We start from the raw sequence: 26,277 nt of genomic DNA on the forward strand, positions 1-26,277 counted from the left end.
AACTTGTTTGCTTTGATGAAGACAATGTGAATTTTCCACCTTTCCATAAAGAAGATATCTTCATGTATTTGTTTTTCTTTATTTTAAAGATTTTATTTATTTTAGAAGAGATCAGAAGGGAGGGGAAAAGAGAGGGAGAAAAACATCAATGTGTGAAAGAATTATTGATTGGTTGTCTCTTGCATGCCCCCAACTGGGGACTTGGCCTGCAACCCAGGCATGTGCCCTGACTGGGAATCAAACCAGGGACCTTTCGGTTTACAGGCCAGTGCTCTATCCACTGAGCCACACCAGCCAGGGTAGATATTTTCATGTTTTTAGAGTAAGTAAGAATAGGTATCTAAGTTATATTTTCATATAGGAAGAAACAAACACGTATGATTTAAGTTATACTCTTGTCCCCCATCACACAGACCTTCCCACCTTAGACAGAACATCTCCCTATGATAGTTCTGAGAGCCTCAGGATTTTGCCCAAATCAAAAAAGTAAAGTATTTAAAATTTAGTATCAATTACTGCGACTTTAAATAAAAAATGAAATATCCATTTGATCTAGAAAACCTTCAGATCAGCTCTCCAGTAACAACATATATTATTGGTGAAGAACATCTGTACTTGACTGGTCTGATGCCCAGGGGCCTACCGGACCAAGAACAAGAGGGCCCAGGAAGCACGGCAGGCTGTGCACTTGACCAGACAGGCCAAGTTTCCCTGGGCACATCCTTAAGCAATCCTGGAGAGGAACCTCAGGAAAATCAGTTTATTTGGGAGGATTCTGATGGGGCACAGGATGCTTTTGGAATCTAAGATGACAGAAGATATTGATGAGCTATTAGATCCAGAAGGCCTATCTGATATTTGAGATAATGGGGCCTCCATTTGTTTCAGGACAATGCCTTCATTTTTGCACCAACATGGTTTATGGCTTGCAGGGGGATATATGGACTGACTGATGCAACCATTAAGGATCTTAGAGCCCCATTCTTACTATTATTGGGATATGTGTTCGCATTTGTTTTTTTCCTAGGAGGATCTTTATTTTTTCTCCCAAATCTCATAACTGGTTATACAGATGTTTAATTGAGAGGAATAATTATGAATTACGATTTGTTTTTTTCTTTCAAACTTTCCTATCTGACTCATTTATCGCCTTCATTACAAGAGTTTTAAATATTGTAAAATTAAAGTTAAAAAATAAACATTGCCAGTAGGCAAGCCCACATGTAGAAAAACTCAAGTTTTTAAAAAACATTACTGTTTCTTAACTGAGAGCATTGTGTACAGTAAGACTGCTAATTTACAGGAAAACAAAAGGATTTTCAAGTCAGAATAAAATGTAGGCAAAGTTGATTAAGAAGGAAATGCAGGCAAACTCCTTCAACTCCATGAAGGCAAAGGGACAGTGGAACTTGGCTAAGAAGGACCAGAGGTAGGATGACTTAAAATGTGAGAATACTAGTTAAAAGTGCAAGAAATTAGGAGTATATTCTGGGAAAAAATCCCTAACTAGGGAATTAAAGCTCAACTGTTGACCTGGAGCTTCTGAACAATTTTTACCACTCTGATATGCTTTGGGTAAATAAAGCAAGGAAGACAAATTTTATCTGGCTTATATTTGCTGTTCAACTCTGACCCTTGCCTACTGAATGACTTTAAATATCTGTTATGGAAAAAAAAATGATACCACTTTCATTTCCAGTTCCATACCCATCTGGCCAGGGAGAGGATACATTAATATTATCATGTTTTGTCTTTAGGGCTTCTGCTGGCCCCAAGAACGAGCCTGTGGGACAGTCTGTTTTGGCAGGGATTCTCGGCCAGAATCAGTTTCAGGACAGGGCCGGTTCACGTAACACAGCTCAGAGCCATACAACACAACTTGCTCCGAGGATGTTGGGCATTGTGCTTCATTAGGAAACAAAATATAAGCTTTCCACACCATTAGGAATGACTTTAGGAGTGAAAGCACATAAGACGATGCCTCACCTCATCAACAATGCACTGCAGAAGCTGGAGAGGCTGCAATGGGAAAGAAGAGAGGAAAAAGTATTAGCCTCTATGCAATATCTTTACAGTGGAGTGGAAAGAAAAAATCATTAATGCAATAAAATATAGCAAGATTAATCAACAACAGCAAACTCTTATAAAAACATTGATGCTCAGGATGTTCTATTATTTCTAATGGTACCTAATCTAATACAGGCAGTTAAAGGTTTGCATTTTCTTCAAAATGCAATTTGCTAAGTTTAAAACAAGGCATTCAAGCATGCAAAGGAAGCAGCCATCAGGAAAAAGAAAAGTGAATTTTTTTCTGAACTCATAAAGCTTACCATTAAAGATCCCTGGTTTTTCTGAATCTGAAAAAAGGCAATATGTAATTAGCATGTCATAATCAAAATGACTCACTTGGACACATTATGATCACTGAGAGAAAATTATTGCATTGCTGGTGGCAATTTGTGGGCATGTGTTAACACAATTTACATAATGAAAATACACAAATGTTAATAGCTCGCTTCTCATTTATAGGCGAAAGTCAGCAGAATGTTAATTTCACACAACACTTTTTAGTACCCTCCAGGTTGTATTAGAATAGGGAGAAAAACCATAATCCATTTCAAAAGGCTGTTTACGATTCAGATATAAATAATGTTTTATATTGCTAGATTGTGAACACTGGGTTTAATGTTGCAATCATTGCTAATGTTATGAAGCTCACTCTTTTTAAATTAAAAACCGATTTATTTAAAATTGAAATTAAATCATAGTCAGAAATTAGAATTTTGGATTCCTGCCAGTGTTTGCTCACAATCCCTTATTTTGTGAAGAAAACTTTAATTATGTGGTTGAAGTATTTGTCTCTAACTCAGGAGTGGGATGAAGACTCCACCTTTTCCAAAGTTCCTTCAGCCTGTTTCCAGGGCAGCAGAGCTCTCTGGGAAAATAAAATCCATGCAAGTTTTGCACTGTTTTTCAGGGTATAGAATAGAGAGAAGTAAGAAATGCCTTTTCCTAATCAACATTCTAAAGGCAGGCTGCTCACACATCTAATACCGACAAACCATCTCTTTTATAAAGTTACTAAAATGTGACAGACACCAAATTAATAAAACATCCACTGTAATTAAAGTATTAAACACTTCAATGCATCTCCCCCATGCCTGCAGTTACTACATGCTCAATGAAAATGGAGTCCCAGGTATACACTTCCCAAGAAGAAAAATTTCAGAAATGAAATATAACTGATGGGTCAGTTGGTTGCTGGGATAACTGAGCTGCAACCAGTTGGTAAAACATGGGAAAAATAGTAATAATCCCCTTTATGTTTTTAATGGTGCCTTTAAAAGTTCTTTCACATACACATTCTCATCTGATCTCCACAGCCACCTTGAGGTTGGCAGGGATGATCATCTCTATTCCCTGATGGGAAAACTGGGTCTCCCAGAGGATGGGGCCACAGGGACAGGCTGTGGTTGCGCTGGGTCTCCTCCAAGGTTCCTTTCTCTCCAGCATCTTCATTATATCTGCCCACAGTCCTGGTATTGCTTAAAAACAATTAGATTTGCAGGTACACTTGGAATGATAAAGTTGATAAATTATCAGTTTTGGCATGTGAGTTATTTTCAACTAGACTGTAAGTTTCTCAAAGGCAGAAACTATGTTTTATCATTTCTTTTGCATCCATATGGCTGATCAGCAGACCCTTCCACTCAGCGCTTGAGTGTTTTGAAAAGTGCTTTTCTGTGTTACGACCTCGGCTGAACGTGGTACCCACCATCACAGCTCTTGGCTCCTTATCACCGCCCTCCCTCCCCAAACACTACTCCCAAAAACTCGGTCCCAATATAACTGGCTCTTAGGCTACTTGAAAATTTCATTTTTTTTTTCAATTACAGTTGACATTCAATATTATATTAGTTTCAGATGGAGTCTTAGTCTACTTAATGTTGTCTCAGTTACTGCTCCTTGATCCTCTAGTCAATGAGAACTTCTGGATAAGGATCTGCAAGTGAAGATTTATATTAAAAAGAAAGAGAGTGCTGCTGACTACCATCCTGGAGTGGTTAAAGATTTTAGTAACAAGCTACATCACTTTTAAAAAAATCCTGAGCCCTGGCTGGTGTGGCTCAGTGCACTGAACACTGACCTGCAAACTAAGAAGTCGCCAGTTCGATTCCCAGTCAGGGTGCATGCCTGGGTCCCTTGCTGACGGTGAGAGAGACTCTCACACATTCATGTTTCTCCCCCTCTCTTTCTTCCTCCCATTTGCTCTCTCCAAAGTAAGTAAATAAAAAAAATCTTAAAAAAAAAGAATCTTGTCCAAACTTAAAAAAAAATCCTGAAAAGCCCAAGTAACTTTGCTTTTATATATTTTTAAGTGCACATGGATACTCCACCCTGCCCCCATTCTTGGTAAGAGATATCTACTTCAACAGGAGAGTTACTTGAAATGAACAAAGAATTAGAAATCCATTTGACCTCAAAGAGAATGTTTTTCACAAATTTCCAACAGTCATGGGGAACACAACACTCTCTGAGGAAAACATGTGGCAAGCATTCTAAGTGAGATGTTTCAAAATGAATTCAGGAAGGATTGTGAGACATTGCTCCCAATAACATGAGTGGTAAGCATCAAATGAATAAAGGGAGGACATTTCCTTATGAACTGAGATCTTGGAAAAGATCTCCACCTTTTCTTATTTTGTGGGTTTAATGCATGGTTTAAGACAACTTAAAAATGTACTACTTTAATGCTGGTTCTTTACTATAAGAAAGGGAAAAACAGAAATATCAAAGTCTTTTTTTTATTATCTTATAACTATACTATTTTGCTCAGATTTTTAAAGAGAGACATTGTTACCAGGTTTTATTACATAGTTTTGATAGTAACATATTATATGAAATCATCTTCATAAATTTTGTATTAAGGTAGCAGTGCCAGTACCTGAAATTGATTCAAAATGCTTAAGATACTCAATTACTTTTTACCACTGTTACACAATGTGGTGACTTATATCTTCTATTTCACAAGAATTTGATGATGCAACATCATTGTAATTGATTCATTTTCTCAATTAAATAAAGCTACTGTGCTTTTCTTTATATGAATGCCACATAGACCATAGAGTTAGATGTATTATCTCCTTTCTCTGTCTCAGATATATTGCCTTAAAGGCGATATTCTGTTCCTCTGTTAATTCCACCAGAAAATTTAATGCTGCAGTCATATTTTTCACATTCTGATCTGCCATGTACTCGACTGTATTTATATTAGGTATATTTTTCACTGCTAAACTCTTTGTTGTTTACCTTTTTCAAGATCATATTACAGTACAGGCGCAGCAACCATAAAACAGATCCAAACAAAGTCAACCTCCAGTCACTGCCTCTGCTTTTGCACACAGTTCAAGAAAAAGTGAAGCCCCTAGTTTTATAGCATATTAAAAGTGATGCTAAGGGTACTCAATATAAAATGTTAGTTTTGTGAATGCCTCTCTTTATTCTGGGTCTGCCTTCCAAATGCTTAGCTGTGAGAGCAGAGTTCAGAGGAACACAATAACATTGTTAGGGCTGATGTATTGCCTGCATCTCACAACATATGAAATGCTGTTTATAACTAACTTGTCCACGTTCTTGCTTGTACATTTTGTTTGTGTTGAGTTTTCTATGTCTAACTAGTACTTTGGGACAATGAACAGTAATTGCTCCAGTCAAACCCTTTGCTAATGAGCCTCTAGAACTAGAACTACCATTTTGATACACTAATTAGATGAGTCTCTTCCCTCTTCTGGGCATAACCTTCTTTTTCCCAATCCTTAGATCCAAGATTTTAAGCTACAATCACAAGGGTTAGTTATGCTTTATACTAATGTAAGAAGGATCCTTATGTGTTTAAAAGGGGAAGAATGACTTTGTAACAGTCAAGCAAATCATCAGTTAGGTATTAGGATGTTACTGCGGTAATATTGCAAGGGCTAAAAAACTGGCAACTAGAAAAGCTCCTATAACATGAGTTAAGAGTTTGGAAAATGAGCCTGGAAAAGAAATTGCTAATGTACAAGTCTGCTCGTGGGGCTTTCACTCTGGTGATAAAAAGCAGCTTTGGAAGTCTCACAGTATGCTCCTCTGTCTGTAGAGGTACTTTATACAGACAGTGGTCAAACTGACTTGGCTACCAACCCTTTCACATTCTATTCAGAAGCATAATCAGAAAACTAAAATGAATCCACCTATGTAACTTAGAGAAGACACCAGCTATAGCTTTCATTTTCTCTTTTACTCTCTGGAATTATGGCTTGCCCTGCAGCTCTTGTCTGAGAGATTTATGTGTGACCTAGGTCAGATATTCCAATATCAGTTGACAAATTTTCTCTTTACATATTTACTGCTTTTCAAGCTTGTGTTATTTTTCTCTTAAATAGAAAAAAAAATTTAAAATTAAATGCTATGGTTGGAATTTAAAAAAAATAATCATTTTTATTTGTTATGCTACTGACACCACATTCTAGCTTTCAGTGTTGAATTTTTCAATTCTTTTTTTAAACTTCAAATTTCAGGAACCGTAGCTATTTTGCAAAGGGTCTCCTTTCACATTAGATGCATTAAGCTAAATATAAACAGGGATTAATATGAACTGAGACTTTCATATTCTAAATGAGAACAATGACCTGAAGAAAATTTTTGAAATGGAAGGGACTTCAGAGATGATCTAGTTTGGCCTACTCATTTTGCTGTTAGGGAAACTGAGGCTCCGAGGGGAGTACCAGCGTCAAAGACAGAACCTGGCCTGTAACCGATGGGTGACTCAGGAGGCTGCCTTGTGTGGGGAAAAGGCATAAACTTTGGAGTCAGAAAGACCCCTGGATTCCAGTCAGGCTCCCAGGGCCTCAGAAGCTCCCTTCCCTCACCGGGCTCAGTCAGAGTTCCCGTCCACAAAGCGAAGGGGTGAGTTAGAGGGGCCCAAAGACCCTCACAGGCGGAGCTTCCCATTAAGGTGCCAGGATTCTTTTCCTACTTGACATTCAATCTCGTTTTATCTGGCATTGAGTTGGGTGCTAAAACTTAGGAATGCATCACCTCCAACCCATAATTTGCCAAAAAAAGAAAAAAAAAGTGCCCAAATCTCAAAAAGTCTTTAATAAGAGGAAAAAAAAAATCACTTCCATAGGACCACAGGCTGAATCTGAATACACACTGCTTTGTACCACTAATTTAAAGAGTTCCGAAACATGATTGTTTGAGGGGGGGAAAAAAAGAACAAAATTTATTCCAGTTAACTACAAATGGGAATTTTGGCAAACTGACATTTTTAGATATAGATTATGAGATAAAATAAATGAATACTATATATTATTTTTATAATAAAAAATGAACAAATATAATTCACTGGTGCCATCCTGTCTCCCTGGTTCAGCCTCTTACAGTGTTCAAGTTCTTGTCATGTCTGTGAGTCTGTTAACATATTTTGTAGAGTACAAAACCAAAAACTAAGTGATAACTTATTTAAACAAACAAAAAAGGACTTAAAAATAGGTCATAAGAGGACTTAGCGGAGAACTACTCAATAGAGTATAAGAAAGTCACCATGATCCCCACATTCTAAGACCCACTTTGGCACCTTCTCTCTCCCCACATCTCAGCTCCAGGCGGGGTCCTGCATTCAGGAGTGACCAGTTTTGAAATGCTAAAATGAGATATCCCTGAACTTAACAAAGAGCTGGATGGGAGAGAAAGGCTCTAAGATGCCTGGAGGAGGGCACCACTCCGATGGGACCATAAATTAGATCACTTGGCTCTCGCAGCTTCCTGAGCATCAAGGACAATGCATTTTCACACAAAACACAACAGCTAGCGCACCAAGGTAGGGTGCAACATGATTCATTTGCTGGGTCTGCCAGACAGTGAGCAGAGCAGAAAAGGCCCTGACTGCCAGGCGACACTCTTTTTAGCCCTTGTGTATTTAAAACTGACATAGCTCATGTCTGATTCCGCATAGGTGTATAGGAGCCATAGTAAATCATCCTCTGGGCACAGGCAAGTTTTAATGTTTAGAACCTAAATTTTGTGAGAAAAGCAGGAGCTTGGGACCACAATTCAAAATGGTCAACGTGAATTACAAAATTAACATTTTCTCTAATGGTACAAGGTCTGGCAAAGGAATCCATTAAGCACTCCCCTGTTGAAGAAGACTTTAGACACATGATTTATCGAGCTTTTCTCTTTTCTTGGTTCCAAAAAAGGGTGGTCTTTTTCCAGAATCTAGTTTATCAGTTGTGTGTGTGTGTGAGGACAAGAGTGGGGGAGGTGTTGTTTTTTCTGAGAAAGGCTTGTTGACCACTCCACCTTCATAGTCAAATAAATCTGCTATAGCAAAAGTTTTTTATTTTTTTATATTTTTTTAACGCATCAAACTGTCTGAAGTGTTTTTTTCTGGAGTTATCATTAGTTTGCATGCTGATTAGCTTAAATCCTCCACAGGCCATAGAACCCAGAACAATATTAGAGCTCACAGAATTTAATGCCTTGCCTCCTAAGTTCGCTTTAGAATATTCCTGACAGACAGGCGTACTGTCTTTGGTAAGAAGACGTCCAATGATGGGATTCCAATGATTCTATCTTGGGTAGCTTAAATTGTCAGAAAGTTCTTTCTTATTTAGAGTCCAAGTATGTCTTCCTGTAAGATGTGCCCATGGTCTGGAGCTGTAGAAATTGTCTAATGACAGCTCTTCACATATTTGAAGATAGTTGTCACGTCTCTACAATGTTTTCTTTCTTAAATGAACATCTTATTTTCTATGATCATTTGCTATGTCTGATTGCCCTCTATTCTCCCCCCTTCCATTAGCAATGACACTCTGACAACATTCCCCTGCCCCCAAGCAGCCCCCACGTGCTTCAAGGGAAGATGACTTCACCCCCAGCTTTAAGGGTGAGGTGTGTGGATCAGGCTTAACTAGTTAGCATCATCAAAATCCTCTGGGTGCAAGAAGTTAAATGGGTCCAATCAAACTGAAACCTAGGATCCCTGGTTGTATGTGAAGACAAGAGACATGCTCTTCCCTAATAAACGGGAAGCAGGTCCCCCAACGGCCATTCTTAGTCTGTGAAGGTAGAAGCCTACTAAGAATAGAGTTAAAAGTGAGCTGTTTGATCAAGTTCTACCAAAATCAGCAATACTAGGCTTTTTGATTATGCAATTCAATAAATTTCCCTTGTGGGTGAAGCATTTGAGTTGAGTTTTCTGACGCCTGAGACAGTTGCCTGGAAGGACCCAGGATTTCACATCTCCTACCCCTCTGGTCACCTTTCCCTAAATGTATGCCATCAGGTGTGACATCCGTGCCTGAACACGCCTTGGACTGACCGGCTTAGATCGCCTTGTTCTGGACACCATATACCATTTAGCAGAATGTTGTGGAATCTACAAGTGCATTCACATTTTTGATAGCCATATCACAGTTGGCTGAACTGAGAGAAACAGGGAAGTGCATAAATCTTGGACTGAAAAAGAATTTTTTCTTCCCAGTGCTCTTTTATTTCTTATGTGTTTCATACTGACAGAGTATTTGAGAGCCAAATGAGTGATGGTTAAGCCAATTACAGAATCTAGACAAGTCTGATGAAGTTTCTACCGGCTGCCTCTCCCCTGTCACAGAAAGAACTGTATCAGCCTTTTAATTGTTTGGCTGAGGAGAGAACTGGCCAACACTGAGCCAGAATCATACACTGTTCGGGCCTAAAAGGATTTTTTTAAAGAAAATCCTCACCTGAGGATATGCTTATTGGTTTTATGAGGGAGGGGAAGGCAGGGAGAAAAAGAGGGAGAGAAATATTGATGTGAGAGAGAAACATCAGTTGTCTCTTATCTGCACCCTGACCAACTGTAGACTGAACCCGCAACCCAGGCCTGTGCCCTGACTGGGAATCAAACTTTTGGCCTTTTAGTTTACTGTATGATGCCTAACTGACTGAGAAACACTGGCCAGGGTGGCCTAAAAGGATTTTAATCTGACCAAGCTCCTCAACCCTGTCTGATCCCTGAATCCCTTCTTCATTTTATTCCTGATGACTGGGCTTCTGTCTGATGTGTCAAAGTGATGTGGAGCTTAAGTCTTCTGACCATTCTACCTCTTGTTCAATCTACCCCCCTGATAGCATAAATCCATGTCTTTTCTCATACAAGAACCCTCAAATATCTGAAGACAACTATCATATCTCTCTGAAAGCTTCAGGTATTAATGCTGGCAGGGTCGAGTGGGAGTATGAACTTGGAGGAAAAGAAAGGGAACAAAATTATTAATTTAATGTCTAAGGATGTGTATTGATTCTTAGTTCCTCCCGATTCTAAAATATTCTATACCAACATGTAAAAAGCAAAGTCAACTAAGTCATTAATTTGTTGATGCATCTATATTTATCAAGTACTCACTCTATGCCAGGCACTGTACTAGACTCTAGGACCCAGAAGATGGGTAAGATACAATTGCTAAACCAAATAACTAAAGCCCTGAAATTCAGTGGCAGATCTAAGACATAAGCTCAAGGCTTGCGCTCTCCTCTAAATGCCACACAATATTTGGATAAAATACAATTTGCTAGTTTCAGAGCACTGCAGACTTCTAAGACAGCTTCTCCCAACAGGCAATTTTATTTTTTTAACCATAATAAGTTTGACAACATTGCTTAGCCTCCTGAGATTTTGAGATAAGCTGCAATTGTAGCTAATGCATGGTTCAAGTGGGATTAGGCAAGAGAAGAATCTTGAAATACAGTCACTCATAACCATGCCAGTTAATGTATGTCTTAATGGCTTGACTATAAATGAAATTAAAAATAAATTTAAAGAAAAGAAGTCACGGATCTAAAATAAACGGAATAAAGCCTGACTTGTGTTTCAGAGTTTTAGTTTGCACCTCTCATATTTTGATATAGGTAAAATCAGGCTCCACAAAACCCCAAGGGAGTACTGGGGGGGGTGGCGACAAGAAAGGTAGCTGAAGGCGCGGAAAAAAGGAGGAAACTGCTCACACAGGATGCGAAAGGAGAAGTATCTAGTCCAGCATTTTTCAGACTCTGTTTATCAAATAACTCTTAGTTCCTACAGGATTATCGTATTTTGCCATGTATGATGTGCACGTTTGCCCAAATTTTTGAGGGAAAAATAAGGATGCACACTATTCACGGGTAGTACTACCATAACATGTTAAAGAGGGAGAGAGGGGAGACTGGAGGAAAAGGTAGAGGGAATAAGAAGCATAATTGATTGGTACAGAATAGATAGGGGGAGGTTAAGAGTGGTATAGGGAATGGAGAAGCCAAAGAACTTACATGTATGACCCATAGATACAAACTAAGGGGGGAAATGCTGAAGGGAGGGGTGCAGGTTAGAGGGGGATAAAGGGGAGAAAAAAATGGGACAACTGTAATAGTATAATCAATAAAATATACTTAAAAATAAATGCTAAAATTCCTTTATAATACAGAAAACAAGTATCTAAATATAAATAATTGAATAAAAAAAATTAGAAGTTTTTTTCTTCAATGTTTGGGCCAAAAACATGGGTGTGCATTATACACAGCAAAATATGGTATTACTTAGATACATTTTAAAAATTAACAGATAAAAGCAGAACTGCTCTTGTGTCTGTTCGTGCATGCATGTGTGTATATGCCCAGGAGTGGATTCCCACCTACTCTGCGTCCTGTCTTCCAAAAGTTCTGCAAGTCACTGACCTAGGACACCTTCATCAATTTCCAGACGAGGAAACTAAGATCTGAAGAGTAGTAAGGTCAAACAACTATCAAGAAAAGTCAGAACTAGAGCTCAAGTTAGCTCTATGAGTGTGTCAGGTAGAAACCATATACTGTCAATAATTTAATTTGTAGCATTGACTGGTGTATTTCAGTGGGTTGGCCATCATCCTGCAGACCAAAAGGTCACTGGCTTGATTCCCAGTCAGGGCACATGCCTAGGTTGTGAGCCAGGTCCCCTGTTGAGTGTGCGTGAGCGGCAACCAATCGATGTTTCTCTCCCTCTCTTTCTTCCTCCCTTCCCTGTTTTCTAAAAATAAATAAATAAAAACTATAAAAAATAATTTAATTACTGACTTGCTGGGTGTGTCACCTGCTGCCTCTTAGTTCCTTCTGCTTTGAGTCATTGAGTGTTCCCAGCTGTCTGGCTACTTAGGAGGCGTAGTGCTGTCCAAAGAGCAGTGGCTGGACTGGGGCCTTTGGCTGAACTTTCCTGTTTTACTGTATTTTACCAACCTAGAACTAGGGCTATAGTCAAGGTCTACTCACACCCAGAATAGTACTCTCTGCAACCTGTTTCTGGACAGAAAACAAGACAAACTTTATTACACCCTTTGGTCTTTCCTCCTCTGAGCTCCTTTCCTTATTAGGCTATTTTTTCCCTTAGCTTTTCCTTCCTTCTCTTGATGGTCACCATCTATAAACCTTGACAGCGTATATAGCATAACAGAGTCCACGCTTGGTTCTAACTGGATGCCTCAGTTCCCCATGACACCTCAGAGACGACACCTTGGCTCTTTGTATAAACAAACAACTGCCTCCTTTCCTAGCTTGTGGTGGTCCCTGGAACCTTCTTCTCTCTGGTGTGTCCTGGGCAATCTCCAGCCCTAAAGAATCAGCTCTTTGCTCCTTTTAGGCCAATCATTGATTTTTCAATGAACTTAGCTTGTCTGTTTTATTAGCACTAAAGAGGGTTGGGGTCTTAGCATCATTAACATTTTAGTTGAGGAAGAATCCCTCCCCACCCCCAGCATTAATCCAGAACTGTTAAATGTCTAAAAAGTGATCTGTGCTCAAACAAAGCTTGGCCAGGTCTGCCCCATTTTTAACTTGGATGTCAGTGAGCCCTGCTAGCCCAAAATCTACCCAAGTTTTCTATACTGAATGATAATAAGTAAAACACTGGAGTACAATAAAAGTTGATGTCTCTGTCTGCTGCTACTACTACCCGCTGTTGGGGACCACTTTTCCCCTAAGGGACCCATATCCATCAGCAATTACCTGGCAGACATGGAGCATCCTGGGATAGTAATTTACATCTCTGCAGACACACCAGTTGGAGGCAGTACTTGAATGGATGGATGGGTGTATAAAATAAGGGCGGCCATTTGGGCTCAAAGCCTCTGAGTGCCTTATCTCACTTTCTCTCACCACTGTCCCTCTAATGTGGGAGGACAGTCTGATCCTGTTGCTGATGACCTGGTAATCACGAGTGTGAATAATTTAATGGCTATAGACCCCCATTTACCCCTCTATAAAATAAAGGAGTTGGACTAAATCATTGTAAGATCTCTTACATCCTAAAATTCTATGATTCCATGAAGTAGCAGACAGCATCAACAAAACCAAAGGGGAAATAACGGAAGGCCTCAGAGACCATAGAGCCTAAGAGAAAGAGAAGATGACAAAGTCACCACCTGAAGGCCAACCTGGGCACCAAGTGCATTATTTCAAACTTTAATTCTATTTCTGGGTTAAAATGATTATTTAAAAATTGTAAAAGAATCATGGTTCCCAGTTGCTGAACTAAAAACGACTAGATTGTGTATTAATTCTATATACTATGATTGTGATTGTGAATGATAAATTATAACTCAAAGAAGAAAGGCTGTAAAGGAAGGCTCTTATGGGATCAGAAAAGTAATTCATTTTAGTCCTACCTGGTGTGAGACGTGGTCATATATTTTCAGAGTTACACAGGTAAATCCCTAAAGTACTTTCTGGAAATATAAATAATACTAATATTACCTTGCTCTTGTTTATCACCTTATATTTTTCAAAGTGCTCTCTTAGGCATTAGCTTATTTAATCATGACAATTCTGCTCCTGCCCCCACCCCCAGCCGTGTAGAAAATGTGCCAAGTCAAATTCACAGAGGGTGGCAGGGAACCTCTCAGGGGCATGTGCCAACTGACTTCAGGGGCAGAGATCCTAAAGCGCAATGATTTCTAACCTCAGACTGGCTCCCTATCATCTCAAAGGAAATCATGAAATTCTCAAACCCAAGTTCCTTATCTGTTCTCTGCTACATCTGTCACCTCCATCCTGCTACACCATCTCTCTCCTCTACTATTTTTCCCTTCCCTTTCTGACTTCCCTCCCAGTGTTGCTATAAAAGTTACCTATGGAAACTCCTAAACTGTTAGGGGAATGAAGGTGATGATAGTAGGAGAGCCTTACTGAGCTGAAGTGCTAGGAGGGTACTAAATACAATACGCTGCCTTAGACCTTTGTCTTTGACCAGATGATTCTCCTTTTGATTAAAATGCCTGGAAAGTGCCTTCCCATCCTCCTAGCCTCAGAGCCTCAGCTCAAGCATCAGTCACTCTGTGACACCCTCATGGCTTCCTGAAGTGAGCTGACCTCTTCCTCTTGAGGCCATAGCATACCGCCTCTTGTAGGGTTCCTTTTACATCAACTGTCATTTGTCTAGAAACCGCGTATGCTTAATTTCTGTATGCCCAGTGCATAGCACAGTGTTCAGGTATAGAGTAGAGGCTCAATGACAAATATATGTTGAATTGAGATGTACATCATATAATAGTTTAGAATGTGCTATGAAATCAAACCATGGGGTTATTGCTTAAAAAAAGAAGTCGGAAATCACTAATATAGCTAACTAACTAATATACAATTCGGGTATTAACAAGTAATTTATCTTTCATGAAAACTCACATTTCTAAGCTACCCATGGTTTAATATAAACAATATTAAGTTAATTAAAATTAGTATTAGTTACAATATAGTCAAAGGCTTTTAAAGCAGGAATAAAATACATTGTAAAAATTCAAGTATTTTGACCTTAGCTTTTATAAAGTAAAACAGGGACACATTTCTAAGCTACCCACACTTTGGGGGTGATTTTTCTTCTATTTTTCCCTAATTTAAGGATATACTAGGGGACTTCTGGTGAAGATAGAGACATGGGTAGACACTCTTTGCCTACTTGAGCAACCACAAAAAGGAATTACAATTAAATCTCAAACCAAATAACACCAGGAACTGTCAGAAAATCAAACTGTGTGGAAGTCAAACAACCAAGGATTTGAAGAAGCCACATTCATCCAGATGGGTGCTTTCTATACGGAGGGAGTCAAGGAAGCTCTACCTAATACACAGGAACAAACAAAAGGAGGCTGCAAAATTGAGGAGGCAAAGAAATATGGCCCAAATGAAAGAACAGAATACCCCAGAAACCCCAGAAAACAAAACCCCAGAAAAAGAACTAAATGAAACAGATAGCCAACTTATCAGATGCAAAGTTCAAAACACTGGTGATAAGGACGCTCAAAGAACTCATTGAGTACAGCAACAACATAAAGGAAGAAATGAAGGTTATACTAAGTGAAATAAAGAAAAATCTACAGGGAACCAACAGTAAAGGGAAGGAAGCCAGGATTCAAATAAATGATTTGGAACATAAGGAAGAAATAAACATTCAACCAGAACAGAAAGAAAAACCAAGAATTCAAAACAAAACAAAACAAAACAACAAACCAAAACCCAAGAAGAATGTAAGATGACTCTGGGACATCTCCAAATGTTCCAACCTCTGAATCACAGGGATGCCAGAAGGAGAAGAAGAGCAAGAAATTGAAAACTTATCTGAAAAATGAATGAAAGAAAACTTCCCTAATTTGATGAAGGAAACAGACATACAAGTCCAGGAAGTACAGAGAGTCCCAAACAAGTTGGACCCAACGAGGGCCACACCAAGACACATCATAATTAAAATGCCAAAGGTTAAATATAAAGAGAGAATCTTAAAAGCAGCAAGAGAAAAGCAGAGAGTTACTTATAAAGGAATACTCATAAGACTATTGGCTGAGTTCTCAAAAGAAACTTTGCAGGAAAGAAAAGACTGACAAGAAGTACACAAAGTGATGAAAAGCAAGGACCTACAAGCAAGATTACTCAATCCAGCAAAGCTAGAATGGAAGGGCAGATAGTGTTTTCCAGACAAGATAAAGCTAAAGGGGTTCATCATTACCAAGCCATTATTACATGAAATATTAAAGAGATTTACTTAAGAAAAAGAAGAAGACCAAAACTATGAACATTAAAAAGGCAACAAATTCATTGATACAACAACTGAAACCCAACCCCCCGCCCCCCCCCAAATAAAAAACCAAACAACAACAATAACAAAAACTAAGCAAACAACCAGGACAGGAATGGAATCACAGACATGGAGATCATCTGAAGGTTTATCAGTGGGCTGGGGAAAGAGGGAGAATGAGGGAAAAGGTACAGGGATTAAAAAGTGTAATTGGTAGGTACAAAATAGACAGGGGAATGTTGAGAATAGCATAGGAAATAGAGAAGCCAAAAAACATGCATGACCCATGGACATGAACTAACGGTGGGATTGCTGAAGGGAAGGAGAGTACAGAGCAGGGGGGCAAAGGGAGAAAAAGTAACATAATAAAATATACTAAAAAAATAAAGATATACTAGGAAACTACCTCTTGTATTTGGCATAGGATAACCAAATAAAATTATGAGAACTCTTGGTAAGTATGAGATAGCTACTGGGAGAATCTGACATGGTAATTAAAAGATTCCTGGGAAGAAGCAAATGTGTACAAGTTAACATCTTCATATCATTTAAATTTCACCTCTGCATATTGTGGAACATAAACTGACTTTGTGGCTTAAAATATCAGCATATTTTAAGTCTTTATATCCTAAATAGTGAGGAAAAAAATACACAGTGAATTAAAACATGCAGGTTAGAGATTTGTTCAGGAAAAAAATTGCGTGCATATCGCTCTTTTGGACGCTTATCAAGTAAAGGTGAGTATGTGAAATTTGGGGTATTTCCTACTACTGTTATTTTCTTTGATTAACATATCACACAAAAAAGTGGTCACCTAAAATTTGCTAAAATCCTTGATGTTTTGAACTTCCAAAAGTTCACGCAACAAAGAATAGATTCCAAACACCTCTTTTCAAAGAAGGCAAAATTTTTAGGTATTATTTTGCAACTTCAGGTTTAGGGATGATCAGTACATTAATAGATAAGATAGTGATAGCTATGGTCTAAATTTAACATAGACTATAAACAATATTAAGTTAATTAAAATTAGTATTAGTTACAATATAGTCAAAGGCTTTTAAAGCAGGAATAAAATACATTGTAAAAATTCAAGTATTTTGACCTTAGCTTTTATAAAGTAATATTTTAAAATAGTTTTCAGAACATATGCTTTCTACTCTATTATGAGATACATACACTATCCAGAGCACAATATATTACTTCAAAATAAATGAATGTTTAAAAGACAGTCTGTCAATTGAAAAAAAAAATAAAATAGCAGCTTTCCAAGCTAAGTTAAACAAAATATTTTTTCTTTGACAAGCTGCTTACATTTAAATGAAAACAGGGCAAATCTGGTCAATAATATGGATTGCATATAATAAAAAGGACCTTAGATCATGTTAATACAAGGATCAGAAGGCAGTAACTTCAATTAAAACCACCCAATTATTTAGCGAACTTTCAGAAACAGCAAATAAATTAATCTGTTTTAAATGAAAGTGCTCAGTTAAGTACCTTGTTGACCTATGAGTAAGTCTCACTAGCAGCAATCACAGGAAAGCAAGAGTCTGCTGAAGCTAGGCAAAGCCCCCAAATCAAACAAATTGTATTAGTAATCAAAAAGCATTTGCAACACACACTTCCTTGGTTTGTAGCAGGGGTCCTGAGCAAATGCCAACTATAGCTTCCCTCATATTTTGATATACAGTGTATAGGGAGGGGGTGAACACATTTCTCTTACCCACGAATAACTGGGGTATTTTGCTTTTAGTAACAGTAGTATAATTTCTGTACTATCTTGTGAAAAAGGCCAGTCATTATATTATTAAGAATATACATTTTTCACTCAAAATCTTCTATTATCCACTTATGTTTAACTTGTATTGGGATTTAAGAATGCCTCTTTATTGAGACGAGTAATATGTCATCATTTTGTTCAGCTAACAGGCCTGACAGACCCTGTCTCTCTGAGTTAAAGAACAGTAGATCTCTATTTCGTACATTGGTAGCAAAAGCTGGCAGAATAAATGACAATTAGCCGATTGGTAGTAAAGGTTTTTAATCCTAAACATCCAGACTTACCTTTTACCTTAGCCTTAATCATTCTATTTGCTCAGATGATGGTGTATTTTTTCAATAAAAGTGATCGCTATATATTGCAACAATTTATTTGAATGCCATTCTTAATGTATTTTTAACAAATAACATCACTATTCACTATATCTCTTATGTTTTTGATCCTTTTTATTACTTATCTTCTTTATTTGAAACAGATTTTTAACAGATAATCTTGATCTTACAACAATATCTTGCTTGCATTTTATTCAAATAATTCTTAAAAACAGCTTAAAAAGCCGTTTGGAATAACATCAAGCTTGCCATCAATCAAATGAAAAAATTCCGCTGGCGGTTGTATAAACATCAGATCAAGTCTGATGTCTTCAAGGATTTCAGAGTGAACCATAAAAAACTCCATTAACTTCTGACAAAGAATGCAAATTAATCACAACATGGGGTGAAATGAAATTAAAGGCTCTTTTCTAATCAATGACAAGGCAGGATGAAATATTTGTTACTCTCTCCGCACTCAGACTGCCTAGGATGTTTGCACTTCCCTTGCAAAGCCCCAAATGTAAGGTGTGAGTACAGATTCACCCACAGTTGCTGTTTAGCCCTCCCATAACCCCCCCCAGAGCTATCTGCTTACAAGTCGTGGAGATTCACAAAACACACTAATCATCTGAATCTCAGGTGCATCCAATTTGTTATTCACACTCTCCCATGCCAGTGAAAAGCCTGGCGCAGACAGATGCACCAGGAACCCTAAATGACAGTTTGGCCTCCGGAAGTACGATCACTACAGCAAAATCTAGTACAGCCTCCAGGTGAAATGTCTGGAGCTCCATATGGAGCAGGGAAAATTAACAACAAGATGAAAATCACTGCAGCAGCGGGAAGTCGGAATTTTTGAAAAAAAAAAATGAAATTTAAAGATGAAGAAAGAGAAGTAATAAATTAATGGGGTGTGAAAACATTCAAAGCTTTACAATACCAGGGGCACTATTTGCTCAGATTTTTTTCCCTTTTTTAACTTCAGGTCATTTTGATGTAATTTATTAACCAAGATCAGGAAATATGGCCAAAAGAAGAACAACATTTTTATACATGCAAAAGTACTTTAAATACATTCGTATCTGTATTGTCTTCACTTTCCTGTGGCATCTTGCTTACCAAATTTCCAAATGCCAGAGCTGGTGCATCCCCTGAGAAGTCTCCTTAATGGATTTACTATCATCCTAATGCAGGGAACTACTGTAAAGTTTGAATGAAGGATGATGATTTTTAGCACACAATCTTCTTCATTTCTCCTAAATTATGGTGTCATTAAACAAACCATTGCCCACCATCATGTTTTTTAAGTCAACTGAATTTGGATCTACATGATTAACTATACACAGCTCCAGTCCTTGTCCAGACCTGCACATCTTACCAGATCACTATTAAAGCTAAATTGTTCAAGAAATTGAGATACTCTCTGTTTACGAGATGTTTGAAAACACAATTTTCCATTATCCTGTTGCAGAATATGTTTCCCAGGCACCCAGAATTTAATGGCACTGGGGTCAGTTAGAGCTCTGAGGCCCTCTGGACCCTCCTGTCACTCTGCTAAACACATGGTAAGAAAAGCAAAAAGGCTCTAGGGAATGGTCTTGTCATCATCTACAATGGCACAACCCCCTGATGCTCAGCATTTCTCATCTACACAAGAGGCCTCCCTAGGGCAGAGAAGGCAAACTGAGAGAAGTGCAAGGCTGGGTGGGGCTGAGGGGGAAGAGCAGTGGTACGAATACCCAACCAGAGTACACACAACCAGTCATTTGGTTTAGTTGCTTGCAAATCCTAGATGTAACTGTACCTACCCGTTCATCACTGAGACAACGTGTGTTGCCTCTCTGAGCCTCGCCTGAAGTCTGGGAATAAGTCTCTGCAGGGCAGATGTACAGCCAGTCAGATACCAGAAAGAGCTCTACAGCTCAATATGGGAACCGTGCTAGATGAATCCAAGACATTGCTCTTCCGAGTGCAAGCTCCAGGAATAAGACTGCGTTTTTAGTGGCTCTTTACCATTTTTTTCCTATAGAGTCTTAAACTGCATGCCAATGAGGTTATGTGACTTTAAGGCCTAAAGGAAACTAAAATATATAGTATTTTCAAATACCAAATAAAAACCGAACCCACAAAACAATGAAATTCATATAGAATGATTATTTCAACAAAAATCCAGTCCTTTAACCTTTATGTTGGTCCCAGGCCACTGACTCTCCTTGATATCTTTCCAACACTCCCCCCGCCCCCCCACCCCTTAGCTGTGTCCCCACTGGGTATATACACTGTGTCACCGGCAGGAAGAGGCACTGCTAATGACGCTGTCAGCAGCACTGATGCTGGGCTGGGGGAAGAAGAGCCTTGAAGCCAGCCGCTCCTCCCCACTTTCACCTCTGCTCATTTGACACGCAGTTCCAATTGTGGCTGGCCGGTTGCTGAGCACATCCTTTTGCAAACTTTGGTTGATGATTAGAAATTGTTTTGTGCTTATAGCCCAACATCGAGACCAGTGGGTGGCCCTATGTACTCTCCCTAGTGGTTTTATACCCATCTCATTTAATCTGCATACTGTCTTTAATCAGATAGGAAAGGTGACAAATGGGATGAGGCAGTCCCCAGCTCAAGAAACAGAACACTGCTTTGACTCTATGGCTGCTTTGTAAAGTGAGTCTCCTGTTGCTGGGGGTGTTAAGCATAGTGTGGATGTTTGCTTTTCAGATATTGTAGAGAGGTTTAATTCAATGATATCTGAGATTTCTCCCAATCCTGAGAGTCTACTATTCACTCTGGACTACTCCATTTGGGATTCAGTGGCACCAAAGAGTTCAGTGAACTCTCTGCAGTTCAATCGTGAGAAATCAGCCATTCTGTTTGCCCAATTTATGCAGGAGGGCTCTCTCACAGAGTGGTCTGGGGTTAAAATGAGGTAATATGGGTCAAAGAGAAAATGTTATTTCATAATCCAGTCTCTGTAATACTATAAAAATGAACGTTTTTCTTCAAGTGCTTTATTTGAGGGCAAAGAGAGGGGCTGAGAAAGGAATTTATGAAGTACTCTATCCCAATCTTCAGTCTGTAGTATGAAGCCTGTAAAATGTCAACTCTTCCAAAAGTAGGTATTGATTCTAGCAATGAAACAAACTGCTGTTGAAAAATATGGGAAATAGGCATGATGGCATCAAAGCCACTTCCATTATTTGACGTAAAAGTCCCAATTTGGTGACAATATTCTGTTGTGATTCAAGGATCACAGCCCCCCTCCCCCCACCCATAAAGGTTAATGCACACTAAGGAATTCAGCATGTTATGATTTTCCAACTTCTACTTGACTAAATAAACATACACGTTCTTAGACATTCAAGAAGATAATATAACAAAAGTATGCAGCCTCTCCCCCAATCTGACCAGAGCTTGCCAATGCTTCATCTGCCACGGGCAGTGGCAGAGCGTTTCCTGGACTCACCACTTACCCAGTCTCGCTGATTATTTAGGAATCTCAAGAATATAGCTGTATTCTCAATCTTTGGCATTTTTATTACATGGCTTACAAGTTTTCTACTATGACTTGTTCGAAAGATATAGTATATACGGCCTCTTCTCTTGATTTACAGAATTTTAGGGAATTTCACATATTGGCCAAACAGTGAATTGTTTAAAAATTACTGACAGAATAAGAGGCTTACCGAGATAAATATTCTAATGAGCTATAAATCCTGAAAATGTGATTTTAATTTGATGGGCTACCTAGAGCTAAGCAGCCAGGCTGTATACACTAAAATCTCACTAAGATGCTAGCATGCATGCCAAGCAATCACTACAATTTAGACATCCTCTTTAAGGAAAAGATTATGTTTAAACAAAGAAGCCTCCAAATTTGAAAAGTGAGACTCAACACTCTTGAACCCAACAACGTGGACAGTTTTTCTTTAATTTATCTGACGGCTTTAGCTGTAAAAGAAAAAGAATACAAAACAGACATTTCGGCGAGTGAAGGGTCTTTAAATGTCCACATGGGAACCAGGAGAATTTGCTTAAAATCGCTCAAAAAGATGGTAGAGAGAATGAATCCCATCCTATTATTCAATAACCATGTTTGTGATTCATCTGCATAATCTAACCATGCATAAATTAGTATGTGTAATACAACACTTATTTGCATAATAATAGCAAGTTAATAGATGCTTAAAGAGCAGAGACCAACACCACCTTTAAATCAGACATGCCTCCAGGCACTCTGGCCTGTACAGACCAAGATGCCAGAAAAACAGTGAGCATCAACCAGAGGAAAACAGTCAAACCATTCATTTTTCATCCCTCTAGACATTTCACTTATTTCTCCGCACACACTGGGGAATCATTTTCAAACCACAAAATAGCTTTATATTTTAAGTGGTAGCACTCATCTATAATAAAAATCTTAAAGAAATTATAAAGGTTATCACCAGCAACGGTAATATAATGGATAGTTTGTTTTCTTAGAAATGCGGAGAGGAAGGAACAATTTTTTTAAAAAACAGTATGTTCAAAATCACACCCCCATAAAATTGGGGGCCTGTTTATTTGTTCAGCAAAAATAATGACCTATTTAGATATTTTTATCCTTCATCTCAATTCTCTATTTCAAATAATTTTAATGAATGTAAAAGCTCAAATAGCGTATCAAGAAAAGGCTATGCCTCTCTCCCAACCTCAATATGAGCACATGGTACAGGGTTAGGATAAGGGAAAATATCACCAATGTCACACAAAGGAAGAGCATGGTGATGGCTTTCAACCTTTAACAAAGAGGAAAAAAATCTGGAGTTTAAAAAAATCAAAAATCAATAGAGACTTCTAAATGACTCCTTTAAGATATCACTTTTCAATTTAACAGGACAGATTTATTTGTATGTGGCTCAAATGTTCACAATTGCTCCCTGCACCTTCATACATAGGAATGAATGTCACAGTGGCAAACGGCAGTAATGAACAATCTTACCTGAGGATATGGAAACCTCCCAAGAGCAAGCTGGGAAAGGAAATAATATTTGTCTAGTTATAGATTTGCATGCAGGGCAGATCTCCTTAAGACAGACAAGTACTAAATTTCAGAATTGCATCCGGCAAATATAAAAAGCTCACAACCTCAGATACAGGAACTAAAATATAACTGTAATTACATTAAGAGTTGTATTTAGAATGAACGTTTTCAATGGACAGTGTTACATCCCCAATAAAATATTCTAATTTTAACAACTAAACATTTCCCTTATGTGGTTTCTCTTAGGAATATTCTCAGCTACCTGGGCATTATTCACATTTACGTGTGTGTGACAGTTTCTTCTGCACAGAGATGTAAAACTACAGGAGGAGACTACCGGCTTTTCTTTTTGTAAAATGGATCACCTTCAATTGCAAGTATACAGATAGGAAGAGTTGTAGGAAATGGGAAATTAAACAATAAAATAAAAAATTTGCCATTACTTCCATCTATTTGTTAGTTTTTTTCATCCATTTTCTATTCACAGAAGAAAAGAGCTACTACTAGTGGGAAAATGGTCATTTTGAGACTGTGAAGGGCAAAAACTGTAGGTCAGAGTCTGAAATTATTGAAAGTGAATCAGAGCTTCCAATTTTGCTTGATTTGCTATATTTCTAGACCAGTAATTTTGTTCTTTGGATCCCCACCTGCAAAAACAAAACGATTCGACCAGGAATAGGATTGATGTAAACTAACAAGATCAAATTTACCAAACATATCTTACTTAAAAAAAATTGTGGCAAAATTTTGCAACTGTATAACATGGTCCATCCTCAGGCCTAAAATCCTTTATATGTATTTGTAACTACTTGCAAAGTAGAATTGCTATATCAGATAACTTGGAAGCTGCAATGGATCCAGGAGAGCATCAACCTATTTTACAGATTAGAACCCTAGAGTCCCGTTGCAGAGGTTTGCACACAGTTCATCAGTAGAAGCCAAGGGACTGACCCCAAACCTTACAACTTAATCCAGTGTTCTTTCCTGCACATCACACTGCTTTTATAGATCTTGAGAAATTGTACATTTATTTCAAAGACACTGACATTGCTAAACATTTTTGAACTCCACCTTTTGGAATGATGTTTAAAATCATTTAACAGGAGAACCCTACCTCATTTTATTAGAATTGAATCATATCTTGGACTTAAAATTTTACCCCTCATCTTTTTGATTGTGTAAATTATTTGTTCATAAAGTTTTGTTTTGAATAGCTTATGGGTATTACCAAAACCAGACTCCACTTAAAAAATTTTTTGACATTAAATTTATCGGGGTAACACTGGTTAACAACATTATGTAAGTTTCAGGTGTACTATTCTAGAATACATCATCTGTATGTTGACTTGGTGTTCACTACCCCAAGTCATGGTCTCCTTCCATTGTCACTTATTCCCCTATACCGTCTTCTACCTCCCACTACCCCACTTCCCTCTGGTAATCATCATACTGTTGTCTATGAAGTTTTTTTTCCTTTGCTTAATCCCTTCACCTTTTTAACCCAGCTCCCCAACCCCCCTCCTCTCTGACAGCTGTCTGTTCTCTGTATCTACAAGTCTCTTTCTATTTTGTTTGTTTATTTTGCTCATTAGACTCCACATACAAGTGCCATAATTAGATTGGTACTTATTTTTCTCTGACTGGCTTATTTCACTTAGCATAACACTCTCCAGGTATATCTTTGCTGTTGCAAAAAGTAAGACTTCCTTCTTTTTTATGGGCAACTAGTATTCCATTGTGTAAATGTACCACAGTTTTTTTTTTTAAATCCATTCATCTACTCATGGGCACTTGGGCTGTTTCCAGATCTTGGCTATTGTAAATAACGCTGCAATGAACATAGGGGCGCACCCAGCTCCATTGTCAAAGAATAAATATTTTGTTCCTTACTAAGGATAGACACAAAAGGGCTATGATTAATTTTCAAGTTCTAAAACCAGTTTGAGCAACAGCAATGTAATAGGAATAAGCCATATAACCACGTAAGGTGACTACTTTGAAAGGGCCAACACTCATTTGGATGTATATATATATATATATATATGTTGACTACCTGATAAGTTTTATTACCTTGTATTCATTTCTTATATATTCAGAGTTCATTGACTTTGAAGATATAAAGTTATATTATTATTTCATTTGGTGGATACTGTTAATACCCTCAAGTATAAATAACAAAAATATCACAAAATGAGATGAAGGAAAGAGAGTATGAATTTTAATCAAACTTTTAGTTTTGTGTATGTTTTTGTCTATATGCTGTTATTAATTAGGAAGGGGAGGGACTCAGCTCTCCATTGCCCCCACTCCACCCCCACCTAAAATAGGCCATTCATTTACTTTATTTTGTAAATACAATGTGTTTCTGGCTAATTCGAGTGTGCACAACGGTTCAGAAGGAACCACAGTGGTCTTCTGTGGTGGAAATAGGGGGACGAGGCATTTGAACCATTCTGTACTAAACTGAGAGGCAGTGACAGCTCATTAAGAGGTGTCACCTACCATTACACTGAGCTGTAGATTATGAGTTTTGCATATTCTGACATTTTGGGTTAGAAAACTACCAAGAGAAGGGTCTCTCACTTAAAAAGCTGACAGCTTACTAACTACTGGAAAACATTTGGGACATTCTATCTCAAGCCTTCCTATGGATGCTATGCCATTTACTTGGGTACACTTGAACAATGTCATTAGGGTCTATGGAAGAATTCTGCCCATATGACTTACCAGCAGAAGAAATGTGCCCGCCATACATACAGTTAAGATGTAAACTAGGTGGCAGGTATCAAACTGGCATTGGTTCTTGCAGTGTAAAGAAATAAATAGTAATAAATGGAAGGCTTAAAAAAAGAGTGGAATATAGTGAAAAATGTGAATTTCCCCCCATTTCAACACAAAGCTTCAAATTCTCAAGTCATTACAGTTCTGTGGGGAGGCCAGGCTACAGCTGACTTGTGAACGTGCCCGCATCTACTCGGGCCCCTCTATCATGACTGGTACAAGGTAATGAGGATGGCTGATGTCATTTATTTACTCTGCAAGATATCACCACGCGGGAGAACACAGAAAATTCAGTGCA

At 38.2% G+C, this 26,277-nt stretch overlaps 1 protein-coding gene across 7 annotated transcripts in view; it reads right to left on the minus strand.

The window, feature by feature from the left end:
• MAP2K5 (mitogen-activated protein kinase kinase 5) overlaps positions 1-26,277 on the minus strand; it is a 249,028-nt gene that overhangs the window by 53,530 nt on the left and 169,221 nt on the right. The window contains exons 17-20 of one of the 7 annotated variants that reach the window (XM_054565234.1): positions 23,157-23,186; positions 2,891-2,935; positions 2,331-2,357; positions 1,987-2,019 (exon numbers count right to left, since the gene is read on the minus strand). The exons of 1 other annotated variant lie outside the window; for it this stretch is intronic. In XM_054565234.1, coding sequence (XP_054421209.1) covers positions 1,987-2,019; positions 2,331-2,357; positions 2,891-2,935; positions 23,157-23,186 — 135 coding nt within the window. The remainder of the gene's footprint in view (positions 1-1,986; positions 2,020-2,330; positions 2,358-2,890; positions 2,936-23,156; positions 23,187-26,277) is intronic. 5 more of the 7 variants (XM_054565235.1, XM_054565237.1, XM_054565236.1 and 2 more) reach the window with 5 other exon arrangements.

The sequence above is a fragment of the Pteronotus mesoamericanus genome, unplaced genomic scaffold (assembly GCF_021234165.1).
Source record: "Pteronotus mesoamericanus isolate MK-2021 breed Mesoamerican mustached bat unplaced genomic scaffold, CSHL_Meso_final contig_164, whole genome shotgun sequence".
Lineage (NCBI taxonomy): Eukaryota > Metazoa > Chordata > Mammalia > Chiroptera > Mormoopidae > Pteronotus > Pteronotus mesoamericanus.